The sequence below is a fragment of the Ranitomeya imitator genome, chromosome 1 (genome assembly GCF_032444005.1).
Source record: "Ranitomeya imitator isolate aRanImi1 chromosome 1, aRanImi1.pri, whole genome shotgun sequence".
In the NCBI taxonomy this organism is placed as follows: domain Eukaryota; kingdom Metazoa; phylum Chordata; class Amphibia; order Anura; family Dendrobatidae; genus Ranitomeya; species Ranitomeya imitator.
In genome coordinates, this window is record NC_091282.1 from 494,823,034 (window position 1) to 494,850,864 (window position 27,831).

The 27,831-nt window shown below is 51.9% G+C and overlaps 1 protein-coding gene across 1 annotated transcript in view; it reads right to left on the reverse strand.

The window, feature by feature from the left end:
- ACER2 (alkaline ceramidase 2) overlaps positions 1-27,831 on the reverse strand; it is a 109,737-nt gene that overhangs the window by 43,015 nt on the left and 38,891 nt on the right. The window contains exon 3 of the mRNA XM_069766106.1: positions 20,178-20,319. Within this exon, the coding sequence (XP_069622207.1) occupies positions 20,178-20,319 (142 nt within the window). The remainder of the gene's footprint in view (positions 1-20,177; positions 20,320-27,831) is intronic.

Sequence of the window (27,831 nt, forward strand, 5' to 3'; positions counted from 1 at the left end):
CAAAAAAAAGGTTAAGTTCACCAAACACAACTTACACTTGTGTAGGCCACATTTGAAAAATAATAAAGTTTAGTCCACAATTTACAACATTAGTGTTTCTTACACCTGTTAGGAGGAGCATTACAGGAATAAGCACACTAAGGCCTTAGTACTTTTCTGCTTATCTTTATCTGTCAACCAAGATGAAGAGGGCAGGAGTAAGGCACGTGGGCGTGGGCGCGGAGCAGGGAGAGGAGCAGGGAGAGGACGTGGTGATTCTGTGCCTGCTGCGGGCGCCGGTGACTCGTCGTCACTCAGTTTCAGCAGGGAACAGTCCTTCATGCGCAGCTTTGTCGGAGAGCGCCGTGCACCGCTGCTGCGTGAAGACCAAATTGAAGCCGTTGTCGGGTGGATGGCAGCTAACGCCTCGGCATCGACTTCAGTTAGTGCCACATCCTCTCAGGCACAGAGCACTGGAGAGCAGCCATCTGTCTCTTCACCACCTGCCAAATTGGCCAGGCAGTCAGAGAGCCCAGGACAGGAGCCGTCTCTACTTCTGTTCTCTGAATCTCTTGGCTTGGAAACAGGGGGCCAGCCAAGCAGCATTGGAGAAATGGAAGAAGAGGCAGTGTGCAGTGATGCCCAACACCTTTTTCTCTCTGACTCTGAAGAGGCAGGTGGGCCAGTGCCTCCGGTGACCACAGCGCAGTACGCATCTGATGATGAAACTCAGGTGCCGCTTTCTCGTGCGTACTGTGCTGCTGAGACTACCCAGGAGGAGCAGTTGGTGGCAGAGGGTAGTGGAGATGATGAGGTCCTTGACCCATCGTGGCGTGAGGAACAGGAAGGTGGTGGGAGCAGCTCAGAGGAAGAGCTTCCTCTTACGGGCCAAAGAGGGAGAGGGAGGGGGAAGACTGCGGAGCCTGTAGCCTCCACTTTGGCACCCGTTAGGAGCCTGTCTCTTTCCAAAGCCAAAAAGGGCGCTCCCAAGACTTGCAGTGCCTGGTCCTTTTTGACACAGTTGCAGATGACATTTGTTTTGTCAAATGCAAGCTGTGTCATCATAAAGTAAAAAGAGGGAAAAATGTCAGCAACCTCAATACCACAAATATGTGGAAACATGTGCGGACCAGGCACGCGGTGGAGTTACAGAAACACACTGAAGATGTAGGCCAACCAACAGCGGCAGCTACCACCTCTTCAGCTCGTGTTGCCTCTTCCTCCAGCTCACGCACAGCTGGTTTGGCTTCCTCCCAGAGACCTTGTGTAATTCCACCCACAGCACCACCTTCCCAGTCATCCTCACACTCCCAGTCTACTCTACAGCCATCGGTAGTACAGGCATGGGAGAAAAGGCGGGCATTCTCGGCCAACCACCCCCGAGCACAGGCTCTGAATGCAGGCATTGCCAAACTGTTGTCCCTGGAAAATGCTCTCGTTCAGGCTGGTGGAGACTGACAGCTCCGTGACTTGATGGCATTGGCAGTCCCACAGTACAAGGTGCCCAGCCGCTTTTACTTCAGCAGGCAGGCTGTCCCTGCCCTGCACAGGCATGTTGAGGCAAACATAAAACATGCGCTACTGAACGCCGTCAGTAGCAAGGTCCACCTCACCACCGATGCGTGGACCAGTCAGCATGGACAGGGGCGATATGTTTCCCTCACTGCCCATTGGGTTAATGTTGTTGAGCCAGGTACAGATCGTGCGAGTGGCGCAGGACGTGTCCTGCCCACTCCAAGGATTGCAGGAATCCAGTCTGTACGCATCGACTCCTCCTCTTACACCAGTTCCTCTGATTCCTCTCTGCAGGATCCGTCACAGTCCACCCCCACATGGACCCGTGAACGTTTACCTATGACCGACATGAGCACAGCCGTGGCCAAACGTCAGCAGGCCGTCTTGAAACTAGTTTCATTGGGGCATCGAAGCCACACAGCGCAGGAGCTCTGGAATGCCATAAAGCAGGAGAGCGATGTGTGGTTACTGCCAGCGAATCTCCAGCCAGGCATGGTAGTGTGTGACAATGGCCGAAATCTGGTGGCAGCTTTGGCCCTTGGCAACCTCACTCACATCCCATGTCTGGCACATGTGCTCAATTTGGTTGTGCAGAGTTTTCTGAGGGACTATCCGGATCTTGATGCCCTGCTGCACAAGGTCCGCCTAGAGTGTGCTCACTTGCGGCGTTCCAGCTTGGCCAGATCCCGCATTGCTGCTCTGCAGCGCCGATTCCGCCTTCCGGAACACCGCATCATATGTGACCTACCTACCCGGTGGAATTCACGTTACATATGTTGGAGCGGTTGTGTGAGCAGCAGCAAGCAGTTATGGAGTACCAGCTGCATCAGGCGCAAAGAAGTCGCAGTCAGCGCCGATCAGACTTCACAACCACAGAGTGGGCCACTATGAAGGACGTCTGCCAGGTTTTGCGTCCTTTTGATTATTCCACGCGGATGGCAAGTGCAGATGATGCACTAGTCAGCATGACTGTCCCCCTTATCTGCCTGCTTCAGCAAACTTTGCAAGGGTTAAGGGATGATGTGGTGGAAGAGGTGGAGGATGAGGAGTCACCTTTTCCATCAGCTTCTGGAGAGTCAGCGCCACGTGGTTCCTCACAAAGGGGTACGCAGGGGCCAATTTGTGAGGAGGATGAGGAGGAGTCAATGGAGGAGGAAGAGCTCCGTCCAGAGGAGGGAGCGACACAATTGTCCAGTGGTCAGTGTGTACAGCGAGGGTGGGGTGATGACGAGCGGGCAGAGATCATGTCTCAAGCAGGGGACAGCGTTTCTGGGCCGGTTGGCACTCTGCAGCACATGGTGGATTTCATGCTGCAGTGCCTGAGAAACGACCGCCGCATCGACCACATTCTCAACATGCCTGATTATTGGGTGTTCACCCTCCTCGATCCTCGCTACGGGACAACGTCCAAAACCTCATCCCTGCGTTGACCCGGGAGCGTAAATTGCGGGAGTACCACGACACACTGGTGAATTCCATCATCTTCTCCTGTCCAACTGAGAGGAGTGCTGCTAGTGCTTTACAAAGCAGCTCAGTGCGTCGAGGCAGTGGGGGAGGCTCTGCCCAAAGAGGGAGCAGAAGCAGTGCCTCTGCCCAAGGCAAGCCCAGTATGGCACAACTCTGGCACACTTTTGTGTGCCCGCCCCAAATGTCTACACCATCACCGGCGGCTCCAGTCAGCAGGAGGCAACGGTTCCGTCAGATGGTGACAGACTACATGGCTTGCCCTCTTACTGTACTCCCAGACGGCTCTTCCCCGTTCAAGTTTTGGGTCTCTAAGCTGGATACATGGCCAGAGCTAAGCCAGTATGCATTGGAGGTGCTGGCTTGCCCTGCGGCTAGTGTCTTATCGGAACGTGTCTTTAGTGCCGCAGGTGGTGTACTAACAGACCGTCGCATGCGACTATCCTCCGATAACGTTGACCGGCTTACTTTCCGGAAAATGAACCAGGCCTGGATCTCGCAGGAATTTGCCACTCCTCTGCCTGATTAAGTAATTGGGTGTCATCCAGGTCTCCTGCTGTGTTCATCTTTCTACCACCTGAACTGCTATTCCTGGGCTCCAACACCGCCAGTTGCGGCTCAGAAGTGCAGGCTGCACAGTAAAAACATACGACCCAGTGTTATTGGGTTTCAGTAACGTCAGCTGATCCCCAGCTGTGTAGCCGGCAATGTGTCCTGCGACCGCCACGCTGGCACAACAACCTAAATGTAAGGGAACCTGTCCCCCCCCCCCCCCCCCGTCGTTTGTTACTGAAAGAGCCATCTTGTGCAGCAGTAATGCTGCACAAGGAAAAGGTAGCTCTTTTTTTTTAGCTCTTTGCACACGCAGAACTTAACACTTATAAAATGTGTTCACTGATACCGTTATACCGTCCCGGAGCTGGGACTTTCCTTCGTAATGTGACGCAGCACAGCCGTCATTCCTACCCCCTTGGTGCCATGCGCTGCCTCCTCAGCGTTGTTTTAAGCTGTCACGGAGCCTGCGCTGTTCTGTTATCCCTTGGGCATGCCCTATTTGCGCTGCCTGTCTTCTGACATAATTTGGTGTCAGGCTGGCTGCGCCTGTGCGGCCGCGGTGCCCGAGATCCCGCCTCGCAGTGTCTTCTGATTGAGTCACACTGCGGGCCTGGGATCCATGGGCATGCGCAGTGCATATCTTCCCCTCGGGCTCTCGCTCATTTCCCTCCGCCTTCTTTAGACTGTGCGCCGTCAGCTGATCCCTAGCATGCCACGGCCGTGACACCGCACAGTCTGAAGAAGAGGGAAGGAGGGGAGTGAGAGTCGAGGTTATGCACTGTGCATGCCCATGGTTCCAAGGCCCGCAGTGGGATTACGTTAGATGAGACTGCGAGGTGGGATCTGGAGCAGCGTGGACGCACAGGCACTGACAGCCTGACACCAAATTATGTCAGAAGACAGGCAGCGCTAATTGGGCATGGCCAAGGGCTAACAGAACAGCGCAGGCTCCGTGGCAGCTTAAAACAACGCTGAGGAGGCAGCGCACGGCATCAAGGGGATAGGAATGACAGCTGTGCTGTGTCCCATTACGAAGGAAATTCGCACCTCCGGAACGGTTTAACGGTATAAAGGGACACATTTTTAGTGTTTACTTCGGTGTTTGCAAGGAGCATAATTAAAAGAGCAACCTTTTCCTTTTGCATCCTTAGTGCTGCACAACATGGCTCTTTCAGCTACAAACGTCTTGGGGGGGGGGGGTTAAAGGTTTCCTTTCAACTTGCTCCAATCAGGCTTCGGCCTACACTCTGTTCCTCTGCTCCTCCTGCTGTCCCTGGGCTCTAACACCGCCAGTTGGTGCCTGGAAGTGCTGTGTGCACAGTCAACAGTCGCTCCTCTGTTATTGGGGTTCAGTAACGTCAGCTGATCCCCAGCTGTGTGTGCGGCAATACCTCCAATCTGCTCCTCCTGCTGTCCCTGGGCTCTAACACCGCCAGTTGGTGCCTGGAAGTGCTGTGTGCACAGTCAACAGTCGCTCCTCTGTTATTGGGGTTCAGTAACGTCAGCTGATCCCCAGCTGTGTATCCGGCAACGTGTCATGCGACCGCCACGCTGGCACAACTAAAATGTAAGGGGACCTGTCCCCCCCCCCCCCTAGGCGTTTGTTACTGAAAGAGCCACCATGTGCAGCACTAATACTGCACAAGGGAAAGGTCGCTCTTGAAATTATGCTCCTTGCAAACGCTGAACTACACACTCATGTAATGTGTCCCCTCACACCGTCCAACCGTCCCGGAGGTGGGACTTTCCTTTGTAATGTGACACAGCACAGCCGTCATTGCTACCCCCTTGGCACCGTGCGCTGCCTCCTTAGCGTTGTTTGATTCCGTCATGGACCCTGCGCTGTTATGTTATCCCTTGGCCATGCACAGTTTGCGCTGCCCGTCCTCTGACATCATTTGTTGTCGTCCTGGCTGCGCCTGTGCGTCCACGCTGCCCGAAATCACACCTCGCAGTGTCGTCTAATGTGATCCCACAGTGGGCCTGGTATCCATGGCCATGCGCAGTGCATATACTAGCCTCTCACTCCCCTTCTTCACGCTTCTTCAGACTAGGCGGCGTCAGCTGATCCCTAATAGCATGCCACGGCCGTGACGCCGCACAGTCTGAAGAAGCAGGAAGGAGGTGAGTGAGAGGCGATGATATGCACTGCGCATGCCCATGGATCCCTGGCCCGCAGTGGGACTACATTAGATGACACTGCAAGGTTGGATCTCGGGCAGCTTGGACGCACAGGCACTGCCAGCCTGACACCTACATGATGTCAGAAGACGGGCACCGCTAACTGTGCATGGCCAAGGGATAACATTACAGTGCGGGCTCCGTGACAGAACCAAACAACGTTGAGGAGGTGGTGCCCGGCACCAAGGGGGTTGGAATGACGGCTGTGCTGTGTCACATTACAAAGGAAAGTCCCACTTCCGGGATGGTTTGACGGTGTGAGGGGACACATTATATGAGTGTGTACTTCAGCGTTTGCAAGGAGCATAATTTTCGGAGCCACCATTTTCCATGTGCAGTATTACTGCTGTACAAGATGGCTCTTTCAGCAACAAATGCCTGGGGGGGGGGGTTAAAGGTTCCCTTTCAACTTGCTCCACTGCAGGCTTCGGCCTACACTCTGCTCCTCTTTGATTCCCTGGGTTTCAACACTGTCAGTTGCCACCTGGAAGTGTTGTCTACACAGAAAAAAACACTAGGTGATGTGTCAGTGGGGTTCAGCACCGCCAGCTGTTCCCCTGCTGTGTAGTCGGCAACGTGTCCAGCACAAGCCACGCTGGCACAACAGAACAAAAGCTGCCACCAGTGCAGGCTTCGGCCTACACTCTGCTCCTCTCCTCCTCCTGCTGACCCTGGGCTCAAACACCGCTAGTTTTTGCCCGGAAGTGCTAGCTGCACAGAGAAAAACACCAGCCAATGTGTTAGTGGGGTTCAGCAACGCCAGCTGTTCCCCTGCTGTGTAGCCGGCAACGTGACCTGCAAACGCCATGCAGGCACAGGAACTGAAATTAAAAGGGAACCTGGCCCCACCCCCCCAGGTGTTTCTATGTATAACAGCCACCTAGTACAGCAGTACTGCTGCATTTGTACAAGGTGGCTGACTTTTTCTCCTTGCCCACGTGGAACTCAACACGTACAAAATGTGTCTCATTGAGACCATTCCACTGTCCCTGAGGTGTGACTTTCCTTTGTAATGATACGCAGCACCCCCCTTGGTAGCGTTTCCCGTCTTTTGTCATCATGGTTAGCTGGCTGCGCCTGTGCATCCGCCCTGCTAGAAACAACGCCCCTCGTTGTCATATTTATTTTGTCAGCGAGGGTGTGGTTTATGGGCACGAGCAGTGCATATGTTCGCCTGTCTTAACTCATCTCCTTCCGCCTTCTTCAGACTGTGCGGCCTCCTGGCCGTGGTAGGCGATAAGGGATCAGCTGAGGCCGCCCAGTCTGGAGCCGGTGTAAGGACATGTGTAAGCGGCAAACCTATTTACTGCACAAGGCCACGAATCCCAGCCACGTAGTGTGATTGTTTGAAAACACACTGTGGGTCTGGGATTCATGTCCATCGCTAACCGCAACGGCCGACATGAAATGAGGTCAGAAGACAGGAAGCGCTCACAGCGCATGGCCAAGGGATCACAATAGCGCAGACTCCTGTACAGCAAATAACAACGCTCAGGAATCTGCGCCCAGTACCTAGGTGCAAATTTTGACACCTGTGCTGCGTCTCGTTAAAAAGACAAGTCACGCCTCCACAACTGTTTGACAGTATAATGGGCTAAATAGTGTACGTGTTTTAGTCAGCGTGTGCAAGGAGCAAAACAAATAGAGCAACCTTTTACTTGTGCAGCATTAATGCTGCACAAGGTGTGGCTCTTGTACCTTGCAACACCTGAGGGGGGGGTTAAAGGTAACCTTTGAAATTGGTTCAACTAGGCTTCGGCCTACACTCTGCTCCTCTCCTCCTCCTGCTGACCCTGGGCTCAAACAACGCCAGTTTCTGCCCGGACATGCTAGCTGCACAGAGAAAAACACCAGCCAATGTGTTAGTGGGGTTCAGCACCGCCTGCTGTTCCCCCGCTGTGTAGCCGGCATCGTGTCCAGCACAAGCCACGCTGGCACAACCGACCAAAAGCTGCCACCAGTGCAGGCTTCGGCCTACACTTTGCTCCTCTCCTCCTCCTCCTGCTGACCCTGGGCTCTAACACCGCTAGTTTTTGCCCGGACATGCAATCTGCACAGAGAAAAACACCAGTCAATGTGTCAGTGGGGTTCAGCAACGCCAGCTGTTCCCCTGCTGTGTAGCTTGCAACGTGACCTGCAAACGCCACGCAGGCACATGAACTGAAATTGAAGGGAGCCTGCCCCCCACCCACAGGTGTTTCTATGTATATCAGCCACCTTGTACAGCAGTACTGCTGCATTTGTACGAGGTGGCTGACTTTTTCTCCTTGCCCACGTGGAACTCAACACGTACAAAATGTGTCTCATTAGAGACCATTACAATGTCCCTGAGGTGTGACTTTCCTTTGTAATGACACGCAGCACCACCCTTGTTAGCGCTGCCCGTCTTTTGACATCATTGGTTAGCTGGCTGCGCCTGTGCATCTCCCCTGCTCGAAACAACGGCCCTCGGTGTCTTATTTTTTTGGACAGCGAGGGTGTGATTGATGGGCATGTGCAGTGCATATGTTTGCCTGTGTTCACTCATCTCCTTCCGCCTTCTTCAGACTGGGTGTCCTCATGGCCGCGGCAGGCGATAAGGGATCAGATGAGGCCGCCCAGTCTGAAGCAGGTGTAAGGACATGTGTGAGCGGCAAACATATTTAGTGCACCAGGGCACGAATCCCAGCACCGCAGTGTGATTTTTTAAAAACACACTGTGGGTCTGGGATTCATGTCCATCGCTAACCGCAACGGCCGACATGAAATGAGGTCAGAAGACAGGAAGCGCTCACAGCGCATGGCCAAGGGATCACAATAGCGCAGACTCCTGTACAGCAAATAACAACGCTCAGGAATCTGCGCCCAGTACCTAGGTGCAAATTTTGACACCTGTGCTGCGTCTCGTTAAAAAGACAAGTCACGCCTCCACAACTGTTTGACAGTATAATGGGCTAAATAGTGTACGTGTTTAATTCAGCGTGTGCAAGGAGCAAAATTAAATAGAGCAACCTTTGACTTGTGCATCATTAATGCTGTTCAAGGTGTGGCTCTTGTACCTTGCAACACCTGAGGGGGGGGTTTAAGGTAACCTTTGAAATTGGTTCAACTAGGCTTCGGCCTACACTCTGCTCCTCTACTCCTCCTGCTGACCCTGGGCTCAAACACCGCTAGTTTTTGCCCGGAAATGCTAGCTGCACAGAGAAAAACACCAGCCAATGTGTTAGTGGGGTTCAGCACCGCCAGCTGTTCCCCTGCTGTGTAGTCGGCAACGTGTCCAGCACAAGCCACGCTGGCACAACAGAACAAAAGCTGCCACCAGTGCAGGCTTCGGCCTACACTTTGCTCCTCTCCTCCTCCTCCTGCTGACCCTGGGCTCTAACACCGCTAGTTTTTGCCCGGACATGCAATCTGCACAGAGAAAAACACCAGTCAATGTGTCAGTGGGGTTCAGCAACGCCAGCTGTTCCCCTGCTGTGTAGCTTGCAACGTGACCTGCAAACGCCACGCAGGCACATGAACTGAAATTGAAGGGAGCCTGCCCCCCACCCCCCCAGGTGTTTCTATGTATAACAGCCACCTTGTACAGCAGTACTGCTGCATTTGTACAAGGTGGCTGACTTTTTCTCCTTGCACACGTGGAACTCAACAAGTACAAAATGTGTCTCATTACAGACCATTACAATGTCCCTGAGGTGTGACTTTCCTTTTTAATGACACGCAGCACCCCCATTGTTAGCGCTGCCCGTCTCCTGACATCATTGGTTGGCTGGCTGTGCCTGTGCGTCCCCCCTGCCCGACACAACGCCCCCCGTTGTCTCATATATTTTGACTGCGAGGGTGTGATTGATGGGCACGAGCAGTGCATATGTTCCCCTGTTTTCACTCCCCTCCTTCCGCCTTCTTCTGACTGTGCGGCCTCATGGCCGCGGCATGCGATAAGGGATCAGCTGAGGCCGCCCAGTCTGAAGCAGGTGTAAGGACATGTGTGAGCGGCGAACATATTTACTGCACAAGGCCACGAATCCCAGCACCGCAGTGTGACTTTAGGAAAAGCCACTGTGGGTCTGGGATTTATGGCCATCGTTAACCGCACCGGCCAACATGAAATGAGGTCATGAGACGGCCTGCACTAACAGGGTATTGCCAAGGGATAACACAAGAGCGCAGACTCCTGTACAGCAAATAACAACGCTCAGGAATCTGCGCCCAGTACCTAGGTGCAAATTTTGACACCTGTGCTGCGTCTCGTTAAAAAGACAAGTCACGCCTCCACAACTGTTTGACAGTATAATGGGCTAAATAGTGTACGTGTTTAATTCAGCGTGTGCAAGGAGCAAAATTAAATAGAGCAACCTTTGACTTGTGCATCATTAATGCTGTTCAAGGTGTGGCTCTTGTACCTTGCAACACCTGAGGGGGGGGTTAAAGGTAACCTTTGAAATTGGTTCAACTAGGCTTCGGCCTACACTCTGCTCCTCTACTCCTCCTGCTGACCCTGGGCTCAAACACCGCTAGTTTTTGCCCGGAAATGCTAGCTGCACAGAGAAAAACACCAGCCAATGTGTTAGTGGGGTTCAGCACCGCCAGCTGTTCCCCTGCTGTGTAGTCGGCAACGTGTCCAGCACAAGCCACGCTGGCACAACAGAACAAAAGCTGCCACCAGTGCAGGCTTCGGCCTACACTTTGCTCCTCTCCTCCTCCTCCTGCTGACCCTGGGCTCTAACACCGCTAGTTTTTGCCCGGACATGCAATCTGCACAGAGAAAAACACCAGTCAATGTGTCAGTGGGGTTCAGCAACGCCAGCTGTTCCCCTGCTGTGTAGCTTGCAACGTGACCTGCAAACGCCACGCAGGCACATGAACTGAAATTGAAGGGAGCCTGCCCCCCACCCCCCCAGGTGTTTCTATGTATAACAGCCACCTTGTACAGCAGTACTGCTGCATTTGTACAAGGTGGCTGACTTTTTCTCCTTGCACACGTGGAACTCAACAAGTACAAAATGTGTCTCATTACAGACCATTACAATGTCCCTGAGGTGTGACTTTCCTTTTTAATGACACGCAGCACCCCCATTGTTAGCGCTGCCCGTCTCCTGACATCATTGGTTGGCTGGCTGTGCCTGTGCGTCCCCCCTGCCCGACACAACGCCCCCCGTTGTCTCATATATTTTGACTGCGAGGGTGTGATTGATGGGCACGAGCAGTGCATATGTTCCCCTGTTTTCACTCCCCTCCTTCCGCCTTCTTCTGACTGTGCGGCCTCATGGCCGCGGCATGCGATAAGGGATCAGATGAGGCCGTCCAGTCTGAAGCAGGTGTAAGGACATGTGTGAGCGGCAAACATATTTACTGCACCAGGGCACGAATCCCAGCACCGCAGTGTGATTTTTTAAAAACACACTGTGGGTCTGGGATTCATGTCCATCGCTAACCGCAACGGCCAACATGAAATGAGGTCATAAGACAGGAAGCGCTCACAGCGCATGGCCAAAGGATCACAAGAGCGCAGACTCCTGTACAGCAACTAACAACGCTCAGGAAGCTGCGCCCATGCAAAAAGGTGTTTTCGACACCTGTGCTGCTTTTCTTTAAAAAGACAAGTCACGCCTCCACTACTGTTAAACAGTATAATGGGCTAAATAGTCTACGTGTTGCATTCAGCTTGTGCAAGTAGACAAATTAATAGAGCAACCTTTTACTTGTGCAGCATTAATGCTGCAGAAGGAGTGGCTCTTGTTCTTTGTAACACCTGAGGGGGGGTTAAAGGTAACCTTTGAAATTGGTGCAACTAGGCTTCGGCCTACACTCTGCTCCTCTCCTCCTCCTGCTGACCCTGGGCTGTAACAACGCTAGTTTTTGCCCGGAAATGCTAGCTGCACAGAGAAAAACACCAGCCAATGTGTTAGTGGGGTTCAGCAACGCCAGCTGTTCCCCCGCTGTGTAGCCGGCATCGTGTCCAGCACAAGCCACGCTGGCACAACCGACCAAAAGCTGCCACCAGTGCAGGCTTCGGCCTACACTTTGCTCCTCTCCTCCTCCTCCTGCTGACCCTGGGCTCAAACACCGCTAGTTTTTGCCCGGAAATGCTAGCTGCACAGAGAAAAACACCAGCCAATGTGTTAGTGGGGTTCAGCACCGCCAGCTGTTCCCCCGCTGTGTAGCCGGCATCGTGTCCAGCACAAGCCACGCTGGCACAACCGACCAAAAGCTGCCACCAGTGCAGGCTTCGGCCTACACTTTGCTCCTCTCCTCCTCCTCCTGCTGACCCTGGGCTCAAACACCGCTAGTTTTTGCCCGGAAATGCTAGCTGCACAGAGAAAAACACCAGCCAATGTGTTAGTGGGGTTCAGCAACGCCAGCTGTTCCCCCAGTGTGTAGCCGGCAAAGTGTCCTGCAAACGCAACGCAGACACAAAGCTGCCTCCAGTGCAGGCTTCGGCCTACACTCATCTCCCCCTGCTTACCCTTTGCTCCAACACCGCTAGTTGGGGCTCTAGGAAGACAATCTTTAATAGGCAAGGCAACGCATCCGGGTTCCAGCACCGCCAGCTGGTTCTCGGCAGTGTTCTTGTCACAGGTACTCCCTCGTGCCAAGCCTGGTTTCAGCACCGTCAGCTGTTTCCGGGTTGTGTCAACTTCACTGAGACGCCTATGCTTGCCCCGTCGTGGTGCGGTCGAGTTAGCCAACTCCAGGGTGCCTCCAGTTTAGGAGCTTCCTATGTGGGCTGCGTGAACTGGTAGTCAAGGCTGGTTCTGTAGTGCCAGTAGGCCCAGCTCCCCCTGTAGGACTGTTGGGGTTCGGTAACTGCGGCTGCCTCGCGGCCTAGCTGTTCTCTCCTCTCCTGTGGGCCTTGGGGTCCACCACCTGGTTCCAGCACCGTCAGCTGGTTCCGGGCCGAGCCTTTGGCTTAGGTGCCTCCTCCTGGGTATCCGAGTTCCGCCAACGCCAGGCGGTCCTTGGTAGTGCTTTTAAGCGCGGGCACCTACAGCTTAGTAACCGGGTTCCAGCACCGTCAGCTGGTCCTCGGTCGTGCCATTGGCTCTTGCACACTGGGGCAACGCATCCGGGTTCCAGCACCGCCAGCTGGTTCTCGGCAGTGTTTTTGTCACAGGTACTCCCTCGTGCCAAGCCTGGTTTCAGCACCGTCAGCTGTTTCCGGGTTGTGTCAAGCTCACTGAGACACCTATGCTTGCCTCGTCGTGGTGCGGTCGGGTTAGCCAACTCCAGGGTGCCTCCAGTTTAGGAGCTTCCTATGTGGGCTGCGTGAACTGGTAGTCAAGGCTGGTTCTGTAGTGCCAGTAGGCCCAGCTCCCCCTGTAGGACTGTTGGGGTTCGGTAACTGCGGCTGCCTCGCGGCCTAGCTGTTCTCTCCTCTCCTGTGGGCCTTGGGGTCCACCACCTGGTTCCAGCACCGTCAGCTGGTTCCGGGCCGAGCCTTTGGCTTAGGTGCCTCCTCCTGGGTATCCGAGTTCCGCCAACGCCAGGCGGTCCTTGGTAGTGCTTTTAAGCGCGGGCACCTACAGCTTAGTAACCGGGTTCCAGCACCGTCAGCTGGTCCTCGGTCGTGCCATTGGCTCTTGCACACTGGGGCAACGCATCCGGGTTCCAGCACCGCCAGCTGGTTCTCGGCAGTGTTTTTGTCACAGGTACTCCCTCGTGCCAAGCCTGGTTTCAGCACCGTCAGCTGTTTCCGGGTTGTGTCAAGCTCACTGAGACACCTATGCTTGCCTCGTCGTGGTGCGGTCGGGTTAGCCAACTCCAGGGTGCCTCCAGTTTAGGAGCTTCCTATGTGGGCTGCGTGAACTGGTAGTCAAGGCTGGTTCTGTAGTGCCAGTAGGCCCAGCTCCCCCTGTAGGACTGTTGGGGTTCGGTAACTGCGGCTGCCTCGCGGCCTAGCTGTTCTCTCCTCTCCTGTGGGCCTTGGGGTCCACCACCTGGTTCCAGCACCGTCAGCTGGTTCCGGGCCGAGCCTTTGGCTTAGGTGCCTCCTCCTGGGTATCCGAGTTCCGCCAACGCCAGGCGGTCCTTGGTAGTGCTTTTAAGCGCGGGCACCTACAGCTTAGTAACCGGGTTCCAGCACCGTCAGCTGGTCCTCGGTCGTGCCATTGGCTCTTGCACACTGGGGCAACGCATCCGGGTTCCAGCACCGCCAGCTGGTTCTCGGCAGTGTTTTTGTCACAGGTACTCCCTCGTGCCAAGCCTGGTTTCAGCACCGTCAGCTGTTTCCGGGTTGTGTCAAGCTCACTGAGACACCTATGCTTGCCTCGTCGTGGTGCGGTCGGGTTAGCCAACTCCAGGGTGCCTCCAGTTTAGGAGCTTCCTATGTGGGCTGCGTGAACTGGTAGTCAAGGCTGGTTCTGTAGTGCCAGTAGGCCCAGCTCCCCCTGTAGGACTGTTGGGGTTCGGTAACTGCGGCTGCCTCGCGGCCTAGCTGTTCTCTCCTCTCCTGTGGGCCTTGGGGTCCACCACCTGGTTCCAGCACCGTCAGCTGGTTCCGGGCCGAGCCTTTGGCTTAGGTGCCTCCTCCTGGGTATCCGAGTTCCGCCAACGCCAGGCGGTCCTTGGTAGTGCTTTTAAGCGCGGGCACCTACAGCTTAGTAACCGGGTTCCAGCACCGTCAGCTGGTCCTCGGTCGTGCCATTGGCTCTTGCACACTGGGGCAACGCATCCGGGTTCCAGCACCGCCAGCTGGTTCTCGGCAGTGTTTTTGTCACAGGTACTCCCTCGTGCCAAGCCTGGTTTCAGCACCGTCAGCTGTTTCCGGGTTGTGTCAAGCTCACTGAGACACCTATGCTTGCCTCGTCGTGGTGCGGTCGGGTTAGCCAACTCCAGGGTGCCTCCAGTTTAGGAGCTTCCTATGTGGGCTGCGTGAACTGGTAGTCAAGGCTGGTTCTGTAGTGCCAGTAGGCCCAGCTCCCCCTGTAGGACTGTTGGGGTTCGGTAACTGCGGCTGCCTCGCGGCCTAGCTGTTCTCTCCTCTCCTGTGGGCCTTGGGGTCCACCACCTGGTTCCAGCACCGTCAGCTGGTTCCGGGCCGAGCCTTTGGCTTAGGTGCCTCCTCCTGGGTATCCGAGTTCCGCCAACGCCAGGCGGTCCTTGGTAGTGCTTTTAAGCGCGGGCACCTACAGCTTAGTAACCGGGTTCCAGCACCGTCAGCTGGTCCTCGGTCGTGCCATTGGCTCTTGCACACTGGGGCAACGCATCCGGGTTCCAGCACCGCCAGCTGGTTCTCGGCAGTGTTTTTGTCACAGGTACTCCCTCGTGCCAAGCCTGGTTTCAGCACCGTCAGCTGTTTCCGGGTTGTGTCAAGCTCACTGAGACACCTATGCTTGCCTCGTCGTGGTGCGGTCGGGTTAGCCAACTCCAGGGTGCCTCCAGTTTAGGAGCTTCCTATGTGGGCTGCGTGAACTGGTAGTCAAGGCTGGTTCTGTAGTGCCAGTAGGCCCAGCTCCCCCTGTAGGACTGTTGGGGTTCGGTAACTGCGGCTGCCTCGCGGCCTAGCTGTTCTCTCCTCTCCTGTGGGCCTTGGGGTCCACCACCTGGTTCCAGCACCGTCAGCTGGTTCCGGGCCGAGCCTTTGGCTTAGGTGCCTCCTCCTGGGTATCCGAGTTCCGCCAACGCCAGGCGGTCCTTGGTAGTGCTTTTAAGCGCGGGCACCTACAGCTTAGTAACCGGGTTCCAGCACCGTCAGCTGGTCCTCGGTCGTGCCATTGGCTCTTGCACACTGGGGCAACGCATCCGGGTTCCAGCACCGCCAGCTGGTTCTCGGCAGTGTTTTTGTCACAGGTACTCCCTCGTGCCAAGCCTGGTTTCAGCACCGTCAGCTGTTTCCGGGTTGTGTCAAGCTCACTGAGACACCTATGCTTGCCTCGTCGTGGTGCGGTCGGGTTAGCCAACTCCAGGGTGCCTCCAGTTTAGGAGCTTCCTATGTGGGCTGCGTGAACTGGTAGTCAAGGCTGGTTCTGTAGTGCCAGTAGGCCCAGCTCCCCCTGTAGGACTGTTGGGGTTCGGTAACTGCGGCTGCCTCGCGGCCTAGCTGTTCTCTCCTCTCCTGTGGGCCTTGGGGTCCACCACCTGGTTCCAGCACCGTCAGCTGGTTCCGGGCCGAGCCTTTGGCTTAGGTGCCTCCTCCTGGGTATCCGAGTTCCGCCAACGCCAGGCGGTCCTTGGTAGTGCTTTTAAGCGCGGGCACCTACAGCTTAGTAACCGGGTTCCAGCACCGTCAGCTGGTCCTCGGTCGTGCCATTGGCTCTTGCACACTGGGGCAACGCATCCGGGTTCCAGCACCGCCAGCTGGTTCTCGGCAGTGTTTTTGTCACAGGTACTCCCTCGTGCCAAGCCTGGTTTCAGCACCGTCAGCTGTTTCCGGGTTGTGTCAAGCTCACTGAGACACCTATGCTTGCCTCGTCGTGGTGCGGTCGGGTTAGCCAACTCCAGGGTGCCTCCAGTTTAGGAGCTTCCTATGTGGGCTGCGTGAACTGGTAGTCAAGGCTGGTTCTGTAGTGCCAGTAGGCCCAGCTCCCCCTGTAGGACTGTTGGGGTTCGGTAACTGCGGCTGCCTCGCGGCCTAGCTGTTCTCTCCTCTCCTGTGGGCCTTGGGGTCCACCACCTGGTTCCAGCACCGTCAGCTGGTTCCGGGCCGAGCCTTTGGCTTAGGTGCCTCCTCCTGGGTATCCGAGTTCCGCCAACGCCAGGCGGTCCTTGGTAGTGCTTTTAAGCGCGGGCACCTACAGCTTAGTAACCGGGTTCCAGCACCGTCAGCTGGTCCTCGGTCGTGCCATTGGCTCTTGCACACTGGGGCAACGCATCCGGGTTCCAGCACCGCCAGCTGGTTCTCGGCAGTGTTTTTGTCACAGGTACTCCCTCGTGCCAAGCCTGGTTTCAGCACCGTCAGCTGTTTCCGGGTTGTGTCAAGCTCACTGAGACACCTATGCTTGCCTCGTCGTGGTGCGGTCGGGTTAGCCAACTCCAGGGTGCCTCCAGTTTAGGAGCTTCCTATGTGGGCTGCGTGAACTGGTAGTCAAGGCTGGTTCTGTAGTGCCAGTAGGCCCAGCTCCCCCTGTAGGACTGTTGGGGTTCGGTAACTGCGGCTGCCTCGCGGCCTAGCTGTTCTCTCCTCTCCTGTGGACCTTCGGGTCCACCACCTGGTTCCAGCACCGTCAGCTGGTTCCGGGCCGAGCCTTTGGCTTAGGTGCCTCCTCCTGGGTATCCGAGTTCCGCCAACGCCAGGCGGTCCTTGGTAGTGCTTTTAAGCGCGGGCACCTACAGCTTAGTAACCGGGTTCCAGCACCGTCAGCTGGTCCTCGGTCGTGCCATTGGCTCTTGCACACTGGGGCAACGCATCCGGGTTCCAGCACCGCCAGCTGGTTCTCGGCAGTGTTTTTGTCACAGGTACTCCCTCGTGCCAAGCCTGGTTTCAGCACCGTCAGCTGTTTCCGGGTTGTGTCAAGCTCACTGAGACACCTATGCTTGCCTCGTCGTGGTGCGGTCGGGTTAGCCAACTCCAGGGTGCCTCCAGTTTAGGAGCTTCCTATGTGGGCTGCGTGAACTGGTAGTCAAGGCTGGTTCTGTAGTGCCAGTAGGCCCAGCTCCCCCTGTAGGACTGTTGGGGTTCGGTAACTGCGGCTGCCTCGCGGCCTAGCTGTTCTCTCCTCTCCTGTGGGCCTTGGGGTCCACCACCTGGTTCCAGCACCGTCAGCTGGTTCCGGGCCGAGCCTTTGGCTTAGGTGCCTCCTCCTGGGTATCCGAGTTCCGCCAACGCCAGGCGGTCCTTGGTAGTGCTTTTAAGCGCGGGCACCTACAGCTTAGTAACCGGGTTCCAGCACCGTCAGCTGGTCCTCGGTCGTGCCATTGGCTCTTGCACACTGGGGCAACGCATCCGGGTTCCAGCACCGCCAGCTGGTTCTCGGCAGTGTTTTTGTCACAGGTACTCCCTCGTGCCAAGCCTGGTTTCAGCACCGTCAGCTGTTTCCGGGTTGTGTCAAGCTCACTGAGACACCTATGCTTGCCTCGTCGTGGTGCGGTCGGGTTAGCCAACTCCAGGGTGCCTCCAGTTTAGGAGCTTCCTATGTGGGCTGCGTGAACTGGTAGTCAAGGCTGGTTCTGTAGTGCCAGTAGGCCCAGCTCCCCCTGTAGGACTGTTGGGGTTCGGTAACTGCGGCTGCCTCGCGGCCTAGCTGTTCTCTCCTCTCCTGTGGGCCTTCGGGTCCACCACCTGGTTCCAGCACCGTCAGCTGGTTCTCGGCAGTGTCTTTTGCTCTTGTACCTTCTGCTCCCCATCCTGGTTCCAGTACCGTCAGCTGGTTCCGGGCAGAGCCTTTGGCTTAGGTGCCTCCTTCTGGGTATCCAAGTTCCACCAACGTCAGGTGGTCCTTGGTAGTGCTTTCAGGCACGGGTACCTCCTGCTTAGTAACCGGGTTCCAGTAACGTCAGCTGGTCCTCGGTAGTTCCATTGGCTCTTGGACCTTCGGCTACCCATCCGGGTTCCAGTACCGTCAGCTGGTTCTCGGCAGTGTCTTTTGCTCTTGTACCTTCTGCTCCCCATCCTGGTTCCAGTAACGTCAGCTGGTTCCGGGCAGAGCCTTTGGCTTAGGTGCCTCCTTCTGGGTATCCGAGTTCCGTCAACGTCAGGCGGTCCTTGGTAGTGCTTTTTAGCACGGGTACCTCCTGCTTAGTAACCGGGTTCCAGTAACGTCAGCTGGTCCTCGGTAGTTCCATAGGCTCTTGAACCTTCGGGTAGCCATCCGAGTTCCAGTTCCATCAGCTGGTTCTTGGCATTTTCTCAGCCTTCTTGTACCTTCTGCTACATTTCCAAGTTGAAGACCCTAACGTCGACGACCCGGAAGACCACCACGATGACGACGACACGGAAGACCACCCCGATGACGACGACGACGACGGCGGAGATGACGACACTGGAGTCGACGACCCTGGAGACGACAACATGGAAGACCGAGAAGCAGAAGAACAAGAGGCTGCAGAACAAAGAGCAGAAGAACATTAAGCATAAGACTTAATATCAGAGCAAAAGATATTATCTAAATTATATGCAGAAGAAGACTAAGCAGTGTATGGGGGTGAGTCCGTTCCTCCTCGTGGTGCCCCTGGATAAAGCCTGATGCTGCAGGCCAAACTGAACGCGGACAAATGTAACTTTTGTGACTGGCAGAACGGAAGGTGTAATCTTCAAACTTTTATAGATAACAACTACGGGAATGCCTGTCACAAATGAGAATATGATGAAGAAGTAGAATAGGAAGAATAATAACAGTGGAATAAAAAGAATATGTAGAATAAGAAGAATAATAATAGTTGAATAAAATGAATATGAAGAATGTAATTAAAAAAAAAAAATAGGTAGAAGATGAAGAAGAAGATGAATAAGGTGAAGAAGTTGATGTCAAAGATGCTGATGATGATGAAGATGAAAGTGTGGGAAAAGAAAAAAAAAAAGAAAAAAAAGAAGGGGAAGGGCGTGGAATAGTGAAACATCAATATCTGACAAAATAAAAAAAAAATTTACATAGTCAATATCTTTGTCACTCCGAACGTCTTAAAAAAAAACAAAAAACATGCTATTCTATTTGATTGGGATAAACCTCTATGACTTTAATGTCTCCGCCACCTCCCCAAATACATCCGGCATTATTCTTAGTTGTTTTCCTTCATGTAGAATGAACCTACAAGGAAAGAAAGGGTTTATTTTAATTCCGATATTTTGGTCCCATTGACTTGCATTGGGATCGGGTATCGGTATCGGCGATATCCGATATTTTTTGAATATCGGCCGATCCAAACCGATACCGATACTTTCCGATATCGGAAGGTATCGCTCAACACTATTCATGAATATATGATCGGTGGAGGTGTGACATCCTGAACTCCTGACAATAAACTGTTCCTGGTGCCAATAGTTATCTGATGAGGCCAAACTTGGTGGACATTATTATCTTATGAAGTGAGAATTGAGGAGAATATTATCTTATGGGGCCAGAATATGAGAATATTATTATCTTATAGGAACCAGAATAGTAGGACATTATGAATTGATTGGAGCCAGAATGAAGACATTATTACTACATGGACCGAGAATTGTAGGACAATATTACAATATGGGGACCAGAATTCGATGGACATTATTAGTAAACGCAGGCCAGAATTCAAGGACATTACTATACATAGGCCACGCTGGGGGACATTATTACCTTATTGTGGCTACATAAGGGGACGTTATTACTGTTTAGGAGTCACATAAGGGAAAAGTTAGTAATGTATGGAAACACAAAGTGAAAAATTCCTACTATATTGGGTTTATAGAGAGGCACATTACCTCTATATGGTGGCATAATACTGTATATTAGGAAATACTTCCAATTAAGCATTTTAGAATTGGTGTGCAAGTATGGCGGATAGCAAAGTTAACTGTTATCTGTACATGCAAACGCTCTCTATAGGAGATTGAAGGTAAATATACAAATTCTGTTATCTATGTTGTTAGTTACCTGTCATGACGGAAAACTCTTGGAAGGTGTCTTTTAGGAAACCACATTGCTAATGCAGACATAAGTACCCAGAGGATAGCCAACTCATCAAGCATCTGTCCCAGGAAACTAAGGGTTGCATGAAAGTAAACCGACCCAATGCCTGTATAAGTAAAAGAGACATACTAGTTTTACCTATGGTATGTAGCAGGAACTCCAAGTATCCTCATGTACAGAAAGCATGCACTGCATTATTGTCATGTAAGGCCCAATGTAGCAATTAGGGTTGAGCGAAACGGATCGTTCATTTTCAAAAGTCGCCGACTTTTGGCAAAGTCGGGTTTCATGAAACCCGACCCGATCCCTGTGTGGGGTCGGGCATGCGGTACGCGACTTTCGCGCCAAAGTCGCGTTTTGTATGACGCGCTCGGCGCCATTTTTTTCAGCCAATGAAGGAGCGTGGGCAGAGTGATGACAGGTCTTAGGGGCGTGGACGCCTATAGTCATGTTGTCGCTTGTGCGCTGTAGCGATTTGCACTGTGTAACACCAGCTTTTCAGTTCAGGGACGGAGAGAGAGAGAGAGAGAGAGAGAGAGAGAGAGAGAGATAGAAAAAATTCCCATTGACTTTGCATTGGGTTTCGTGTTTCGGTCGATCCTCGACTTTTCGCCATAATCGGACGATTTCACTCGACTCGACTTTTGAGATAGTCGGGTTTCGCAAAACCCGGCTCGACCCTAAAAAAGTCAAGGTCGCTCAACCCTAGTAGCAATGTCTGACATGCAGACATGTATTTCTGTATACAGGAGGTGACGCACACATAGGACACAGAGACATACGATAGTAGACGCAACACATTGTAAGCACCAAGTTGCTGTCACTACCTATGGAAGCTCAATATTTAGCATCATCAAGTCATTAGAGGTCAGTATCACTGTGAGGATAATGCTTTACAGTACTGGTCTACAACTTGTGGCCACCTGGAATACGCCTCTAAGGAAATCTGGCACGTCCTTGGGCTACCCACGGGCCAGAAAATTAACCCCTTCATGACCCAGCCTATTTTGACCTTAAAGACCTTGCCGTTTTTTGCAATTCTGACCAGTGTCCATTTATGAGGTAATAACTCAGGAACGCTTCAACGGATCCTAGCGGTTCTGAGATTCTTTTTTCGTGACATATTGGGCTTCATGTTAGTGGTAAATTTAGGTCAATAAATTCTGCGTTTATTTGTGATAAAAATGGAAATTTGGCGAAAATTTTGAAAATTTCGCAATTTTCACATTTTGAATTTTTATTCTGTTAAACCAGAGAGATATGTGACACAAAATAGTTAATAAATAACATTTCCCACATGTTTACTTTACATCAGCACAATTTTGGAAACAAAATTTTTTTTTGTTAGGAAGTTATAAGGGTTAAAATTTGACCAGCGAATTGTCATTTTTACAACGAAATTTACAAAACCATTTTTTTTAGGGACCACCTCACATTTGAAGTCAGTTTGAGGGGTCTATATGGCTGAAAATACCCAAAAGTGACACCATTCTAAAAACTGCACCCCTCAAGGTACTCAAAACCACATTCAAGAAGTTTATTAACCCTTCAGGTGCTTCACAGCAGCAGAAGCAACATGGAAGGAAAAAATGAACATTTAACTTTTTAGTCACAAAAATTATCTTTTAGCAACAATTTTTTTATTTTCCCAATGGTAAGAGGAGAAACTGAACCACGAAAGTTGTTGTCCAATTTGTCCTGAGTACGCTGATACCTCATATGTGGGGGTAAACCACTGTTTGGGCGCACGGCAGGGCTTGGAAGGGAAGGAGCGCCATTTGACTTTTTGAATGAAAAATTGGCTCCACTCTTTAGCGGACACCATGTCACGTTTGGAGAGCCCCCGTGTGCCTAAAAATTGGAGCTCCCCCACAAGTGACCCCATTTTGGAAACTAGACGCCCCAAGGAACTTATCTAGATGCATAGTGAGCACTTTGAACCCCCAGGTGCTTCACAAATTGATCCGTAAAAATGAAAAAGTACTTTTTTTTCACAAAAAAATTCTTTTAGCCTCTTTCACATGGGCAACAGGATAAAATGGATCCTAAAATGTGTTGGGCAATTTCTCCTGAGTACGCCGATACCTCATATGTGGGGGTAAACCACTGTTTGGGCACATGGTAAGGCTCGGAAGGGAAGGAGCGCCATTTGACTTTTTGAATGAAAAATTATTTCCATCGTTAGCGGACACCATGTCGCGTTTGGAGAGCTCCTGTGTGCCTAAACATTGGCGATCCCCCACAAGTGACCCCATTTTGGAAACTAGACCCCCCAAGGAACTTATTTAGATGCCTAGTGAGCACTTTAAACCCTCAGGTGCTTCACAAATTGATCTGTAAAAATGAAAAAGTACTTTTTTTTCACAAAAAAATTCTTTTCGCCTCAATTTTTTCATTTTCACATGGGCAGTAGGATACAATGGATCATAAAATTTGTTGGGCAATTTCTCCCGAGTACGCCGATACCTCATATGTGGGGGTAAACCACTGTTTGGGCACACGGCAGGGCTCGGAAGGGAAGGCGCGCCATTTGACTTTTTGAATGGAAAATTAGCTCCAATTGTTTGCGGACACCATGTCGCATTTGGAGAGCCCCTGTGTGCCTATGCATTGGAGCTCCCCAACAAGTGACCCCATTTTGGAAACTAGACCCCCCAAGGAACTTATCTAGATGCATATTGAGCACTTTAAACCCCCAGGTGCTTCACAGAAGTTTATAACGCAGAGCCATGAAAATAAAAAATAATTTTTCTTTCCTCAAAAATGATTTTTTAGCCTGGAATTTCCTATTTTGCCAAGGATAATAGGAGAAATTGGACCCCAAATATTGTTGTCCAGTTTGTCCTGAGTACGCTGATACCCCATATGTGGGGGTAAACCACTGTTTGGGCGCACGGCAGGGCTTGGAAGGGATGGCACGCCATTTGGCTTTTTAAATGGAAAATTAGCTCCAATCATTAGCGGACACCATGTCACGTTTGGAGAGCCCCTGTGTGCCTAAACATTGGAGATCCCCCAGAAATGACCCCATTTTGGAAACTAGACCCCCAAAGGAACTAATCTAGATGTGTGGTGAGGACTTTGAACCCCCAAGTGCTTCACAGAAGTTTATAACGCAGAGCCATGAAAATAAAAGAAAAAAATTATTTTCTCAAAAATGATCTTTTAGCCTGCAATTTTTTATTTTACAAAATGTAACAGGAGAAATTTGACCCCAAAAGTTGTTGTCCAGTTTCTCCTGAGTACGCTGATACCCCATATGTGGGGGTAAACCATTGTTTGGGCACATGCCGGGGCTCGGAAGTGAAGTAGTGACGTTTTGAAATGCAGACTTTGATGGAATGCTCTGCGGGCGTCACGTTGCATTTGCAGAGCCCCTGATGTGCCTAAACAGTAGAAACCCCCCACAAGTGACCCCATTTTGGAAACTAGACCCCGAAAGGAACTTATCTAGATGTGTGGTGAGCACTTTGAACCCCCAAGTGCTTCATAGAAGTTTATAATGCAGAGCCGTGAAAATAATAAATACGTTTTCTTTCCTCAAAAATAATTATTTAGCCCAGAATTTTTTATTTTCCCAAGGGTTACAGGAGAAATTGGACCCCAAAAGTTGTTGTCCAGTTTCTCCTGAGTACGCTGATACCCCATGTGTGGGGGTAAACCACTGTTTGGGCACACGTCGGGGCTCAGAAGGGAAGTAGTGACTTTTGAAATGCAGACTTTGATGGAATGGTCTGCGGGCGTCACATTGCGTTTGCAGAGCCCCTGGTGTGCCTAAACAGTAGAAACCCCCCACAAGTGACCCCATTTTAGAAACTAGACCCCCCAAGGAACTTATCTAGATATGTGGTGAGCACTTTGAACCCCCAAGTGCTTCACAGACGTTTACAACGCAGAGCCGTGAAAATAAAAAAATAATTTTTCTTTCCTCAAAAATGATGTTTTAGCAAGCATTTCTTTATTTTCACAAGGGTAACAGGAGAAATTGGACCCCAGTAATTGTTGCGCAGTTTGTCCTGAGTATGCTGGTACCCCATATGTGGGGGTAAACCACTGTTTGGGTGCACGTCGGGGCTCGGAAGTGAGGGAGCACCATTTGACTTTTTGAATACAAGATTGGCTGGAATCAATGGTGGCGCCATGTTGCGTTTGGAGACCCCCTGATGTGCCTAAACAGTGGAAACCCCTCAATTCTAACTCCAACACACCCCTAACCCTTATCCCAACTGTAGCCGTAACCCTAATCACAACCCTAACCCCAACACACCCGTAACCCCAACACACCCCTAACCCTAACCACAACCCTAATTCCAACCCAACCCTAGCCCTAAGGCTATGTGCCAACGTTGCGGATTCGTATGAGATTTTTCAGCACCATTTTTGAAAAATCCGCGGGTAAAAGGCACTGCGTTTTACCTGTGGATTTACCGCGGATTTCCAGTGTTTTTTTGTCCGGATTTCACCTGTGGATTCCTATTGAGGAACAGGTGTAAAACGCTGCGGAATCCGCACAAAGAATTGACATGCTGCGGAAAATACAACGCAGCGTTCCCGCGTGGTATTTTCCGCACCATGGGCACAGCGGATTTGGCTTTCCATATGTTTACATGGTACTGTAAACCTGATGGAACTCTGCTGCGGATCCGCAGCGGCCAATCCGCACCGTGTGCACATAGCCTAATTCTAAAGGTATGTGCACACGCTGCGGAAAACGCTGCGGATCCGCAGCAGTTTCCCATGAGTTTACAGTTCAATGCAAACTTATGGAAAACAAAAATCGCTGTACACATGCTGCAGAAAAACTGCACGGAAACGCAGCGGTTTACATTCCGCAGCATGTCACTTCTTTCTGCGGATTTCGCAGCGGTTTTACAACTGCTCAAATAGAAAATCGCTGTTGTAAAACCGCATTGAAATGCGCAGAAAAAACATGGTAAATCCGCCATAAATCCGCAGCGGTTTAGCACTGCGGATTTATCAAATCCGCAGCGGAAAAATCCGCAGAGGACCAGAATACGTGTGCACATACCGAAACCCTCACCCTAACCCTAACCCTACCCCTAACCCTAACCCTACCCCTAACCCTACCCCTAACCCTAACCCTACCCCTAACCCTACCCCTAACCCTAACCCTAACCCTAGTTCTTACCCCAACCTTAGTGGAAAAAAATTTTTTTTATTTTTTTTATTGTCCCTACCTATGGGGGTGACAAGGGGGGGGTCATTTACTATTTTTTTTATTTTGATCACTGAGATATAACCTATCTCAGTGATCAAAATTCACTCTGGAACGAATCTGCCGGCCGGCAGATTCGGCGGGCGCACTGCACATGCGCCCGCCATTTTGGAAGATGGCGGCGCCCAGGAAAGAAGACGGACGGTCCCCGGGAGGCCAGGTAAGTATAAGGGGGGGGAGATCAGGGCACGGGGGGGCGTCGGAGCACGGGGGGGTGGATCGGAACACGGGGGGTGGATTGGAGCACGGAGTGGGGGATCGCTGTGCGGGCGGGTGGATCGGAGCACGGGGGGGAATCGCTGTGCGGGGGGGGATCGCTGTGCGGGGGGGGGGATCGGAGTGCGGGGGGGTTTGATTGGAGCACGGGGGGTGTGATTGGAGCACGGGGGGAGCGGGCAGGAGGACGGGGGAGCGGAGCACAGGACCGAGGGGAGCAGACCACAGATCGGGGGGCTGGGGGGGCGATCGGAGGAGTGGGGTGGGTGCACATTAGTGTGTCCAGCCATGGCCGATGATATTGCAGCATCGGCCATGGCTGGATTGTAATATTTCACCATTTTTTTAGGTGAAATATTACAAATCGCTCTGATTGGCAGTTTCACTTTCAACAGCCAATCAGAGCGATCGTAGCCACGAGGGGGTGAAGCCACCCCCCCTGGGCTAAACTACCACTCCCCCTGTCCCTGCAGATCGGGTGAAATGGGAGTTAACCCTTTCACCCGATCTGCAGGGACGCGATCTTTCCATGACGCATATGCTGCGTCATGGGTCGGAATGGCACCGACTTTCATGACGCAGCGTATGCGTCAAAGGTCGGGAAGGGGTTAAATCTATACTAGGTACGAACTCAAACAGAACTCAGCTGCTATTTAGGCTAGTTTTCTGGATAAGTTTGTCAGCTGCAGCTTTTACTATTTTATCAGAGTGAATGTTCACCCTGATGGAATACTGACGTGCTGCAGCCAATGACTGACTACATGTCAGGACATGACAAAACACATCAAGTCACTCTCCGGGAACAGTGGCACCGACATTGCTGCAAATGCATCTCTGCAGATGGTATTGTTTTTATTTTAATTGGGGGTCTTCAAATGATTAAGCTGGGGTCATCCAAACCCTTTAATGATGTTAAACTATATAAATGAAGCATTGACATTTTGAAGGTTTTCACCTAGCAAACCTAGTACAGCCTATGCTACAATCAAATTTGCAACATATTACAGAAGGAAAAGGGACTGTATACTTTTACCTAAGGCTATTTTCACACATCAGGTTTTTCGCCGCATGCCGGTTCCGGTGTCGCACCGCAGCGTCGGATCCGGCTAATTTTGTTGAAATTGAATGGGACGGATACGTTTTTCAGCCGATCTGTCCCATCCGGTTGTCATCCGTTTCGTCCGGTTTTCAAAAATGCCCCCTAACAGGCTAAAAATGTGATTGGCCCGCTGAAAACTATATATACAGTGTTCCTACAGCCCATCAGTGACAGATTGGAGAGGAGCAAGATACAGAGCAAGATGGACGGCATTATTGCAAAGATTCTGCAGAACAACATGGATTTCATCGTGGAGGCGAATCGATTGAAAACAATTGTTCTTGAGAAGGAGCGAGAGCGACAGCGCATCATGCGTCTGCGCCGACTCCGTTTGTGGATCCACCCCATCACGGCACAGAGAATGACGCGGGGAGACGTTTCTACTTTATACATGGAGCTACGAGGAGACCCAGAGAAGTTTTTCAGCTATGTGCGGATGAAAGCGGAGAACTTTGATGTATTGGTGGAGCAGATTGAACATCTAATAAGAAGGAGTGATACATATTGCAGATTCCCATTACACCTGCTGAGCGTCTAATGATCACTCTTCGGTAAGCATTCTTTTTTTATGTACTCTTGTAGCGCACTTTCATTGATTGATATTTTGAATTTGCAGTAATTTCTGCCTTGTTTTTGTTCACAGATTCCTAGCTACTGGAGAATCCCTGTCTTCACTATATTTCCAGTTCAGACTGGGAATTTCAACCATATCTGGAATAGTGAGGCACACTTGCCGTGCAGTGTGGGACTCTCTGCACGACGAATTCATTCCACATCCCACAATGCAGACATGATTGGAAGTAGCTGACAGATTCCAGGAAGTGTGTCAGTTTCCCAATTGCTTGGGCACGGTGGATGGGAAACATATCCGTATCGTGAAACCGGCTGGTTCTGGATCCGAGTATTTCAACTATAAAAAGTACTTTTCCATCGTGCTGATGGCCATCGCCGATGCGGATTACAAATTTGTTGCGGTGGATATTGGGGCGTATGGCCGCTCAAATGATTCACAAGGTTTTCAAACTGTCTTCTATGGGGCGGCATTTGTATGGACAAACCTTTCAATT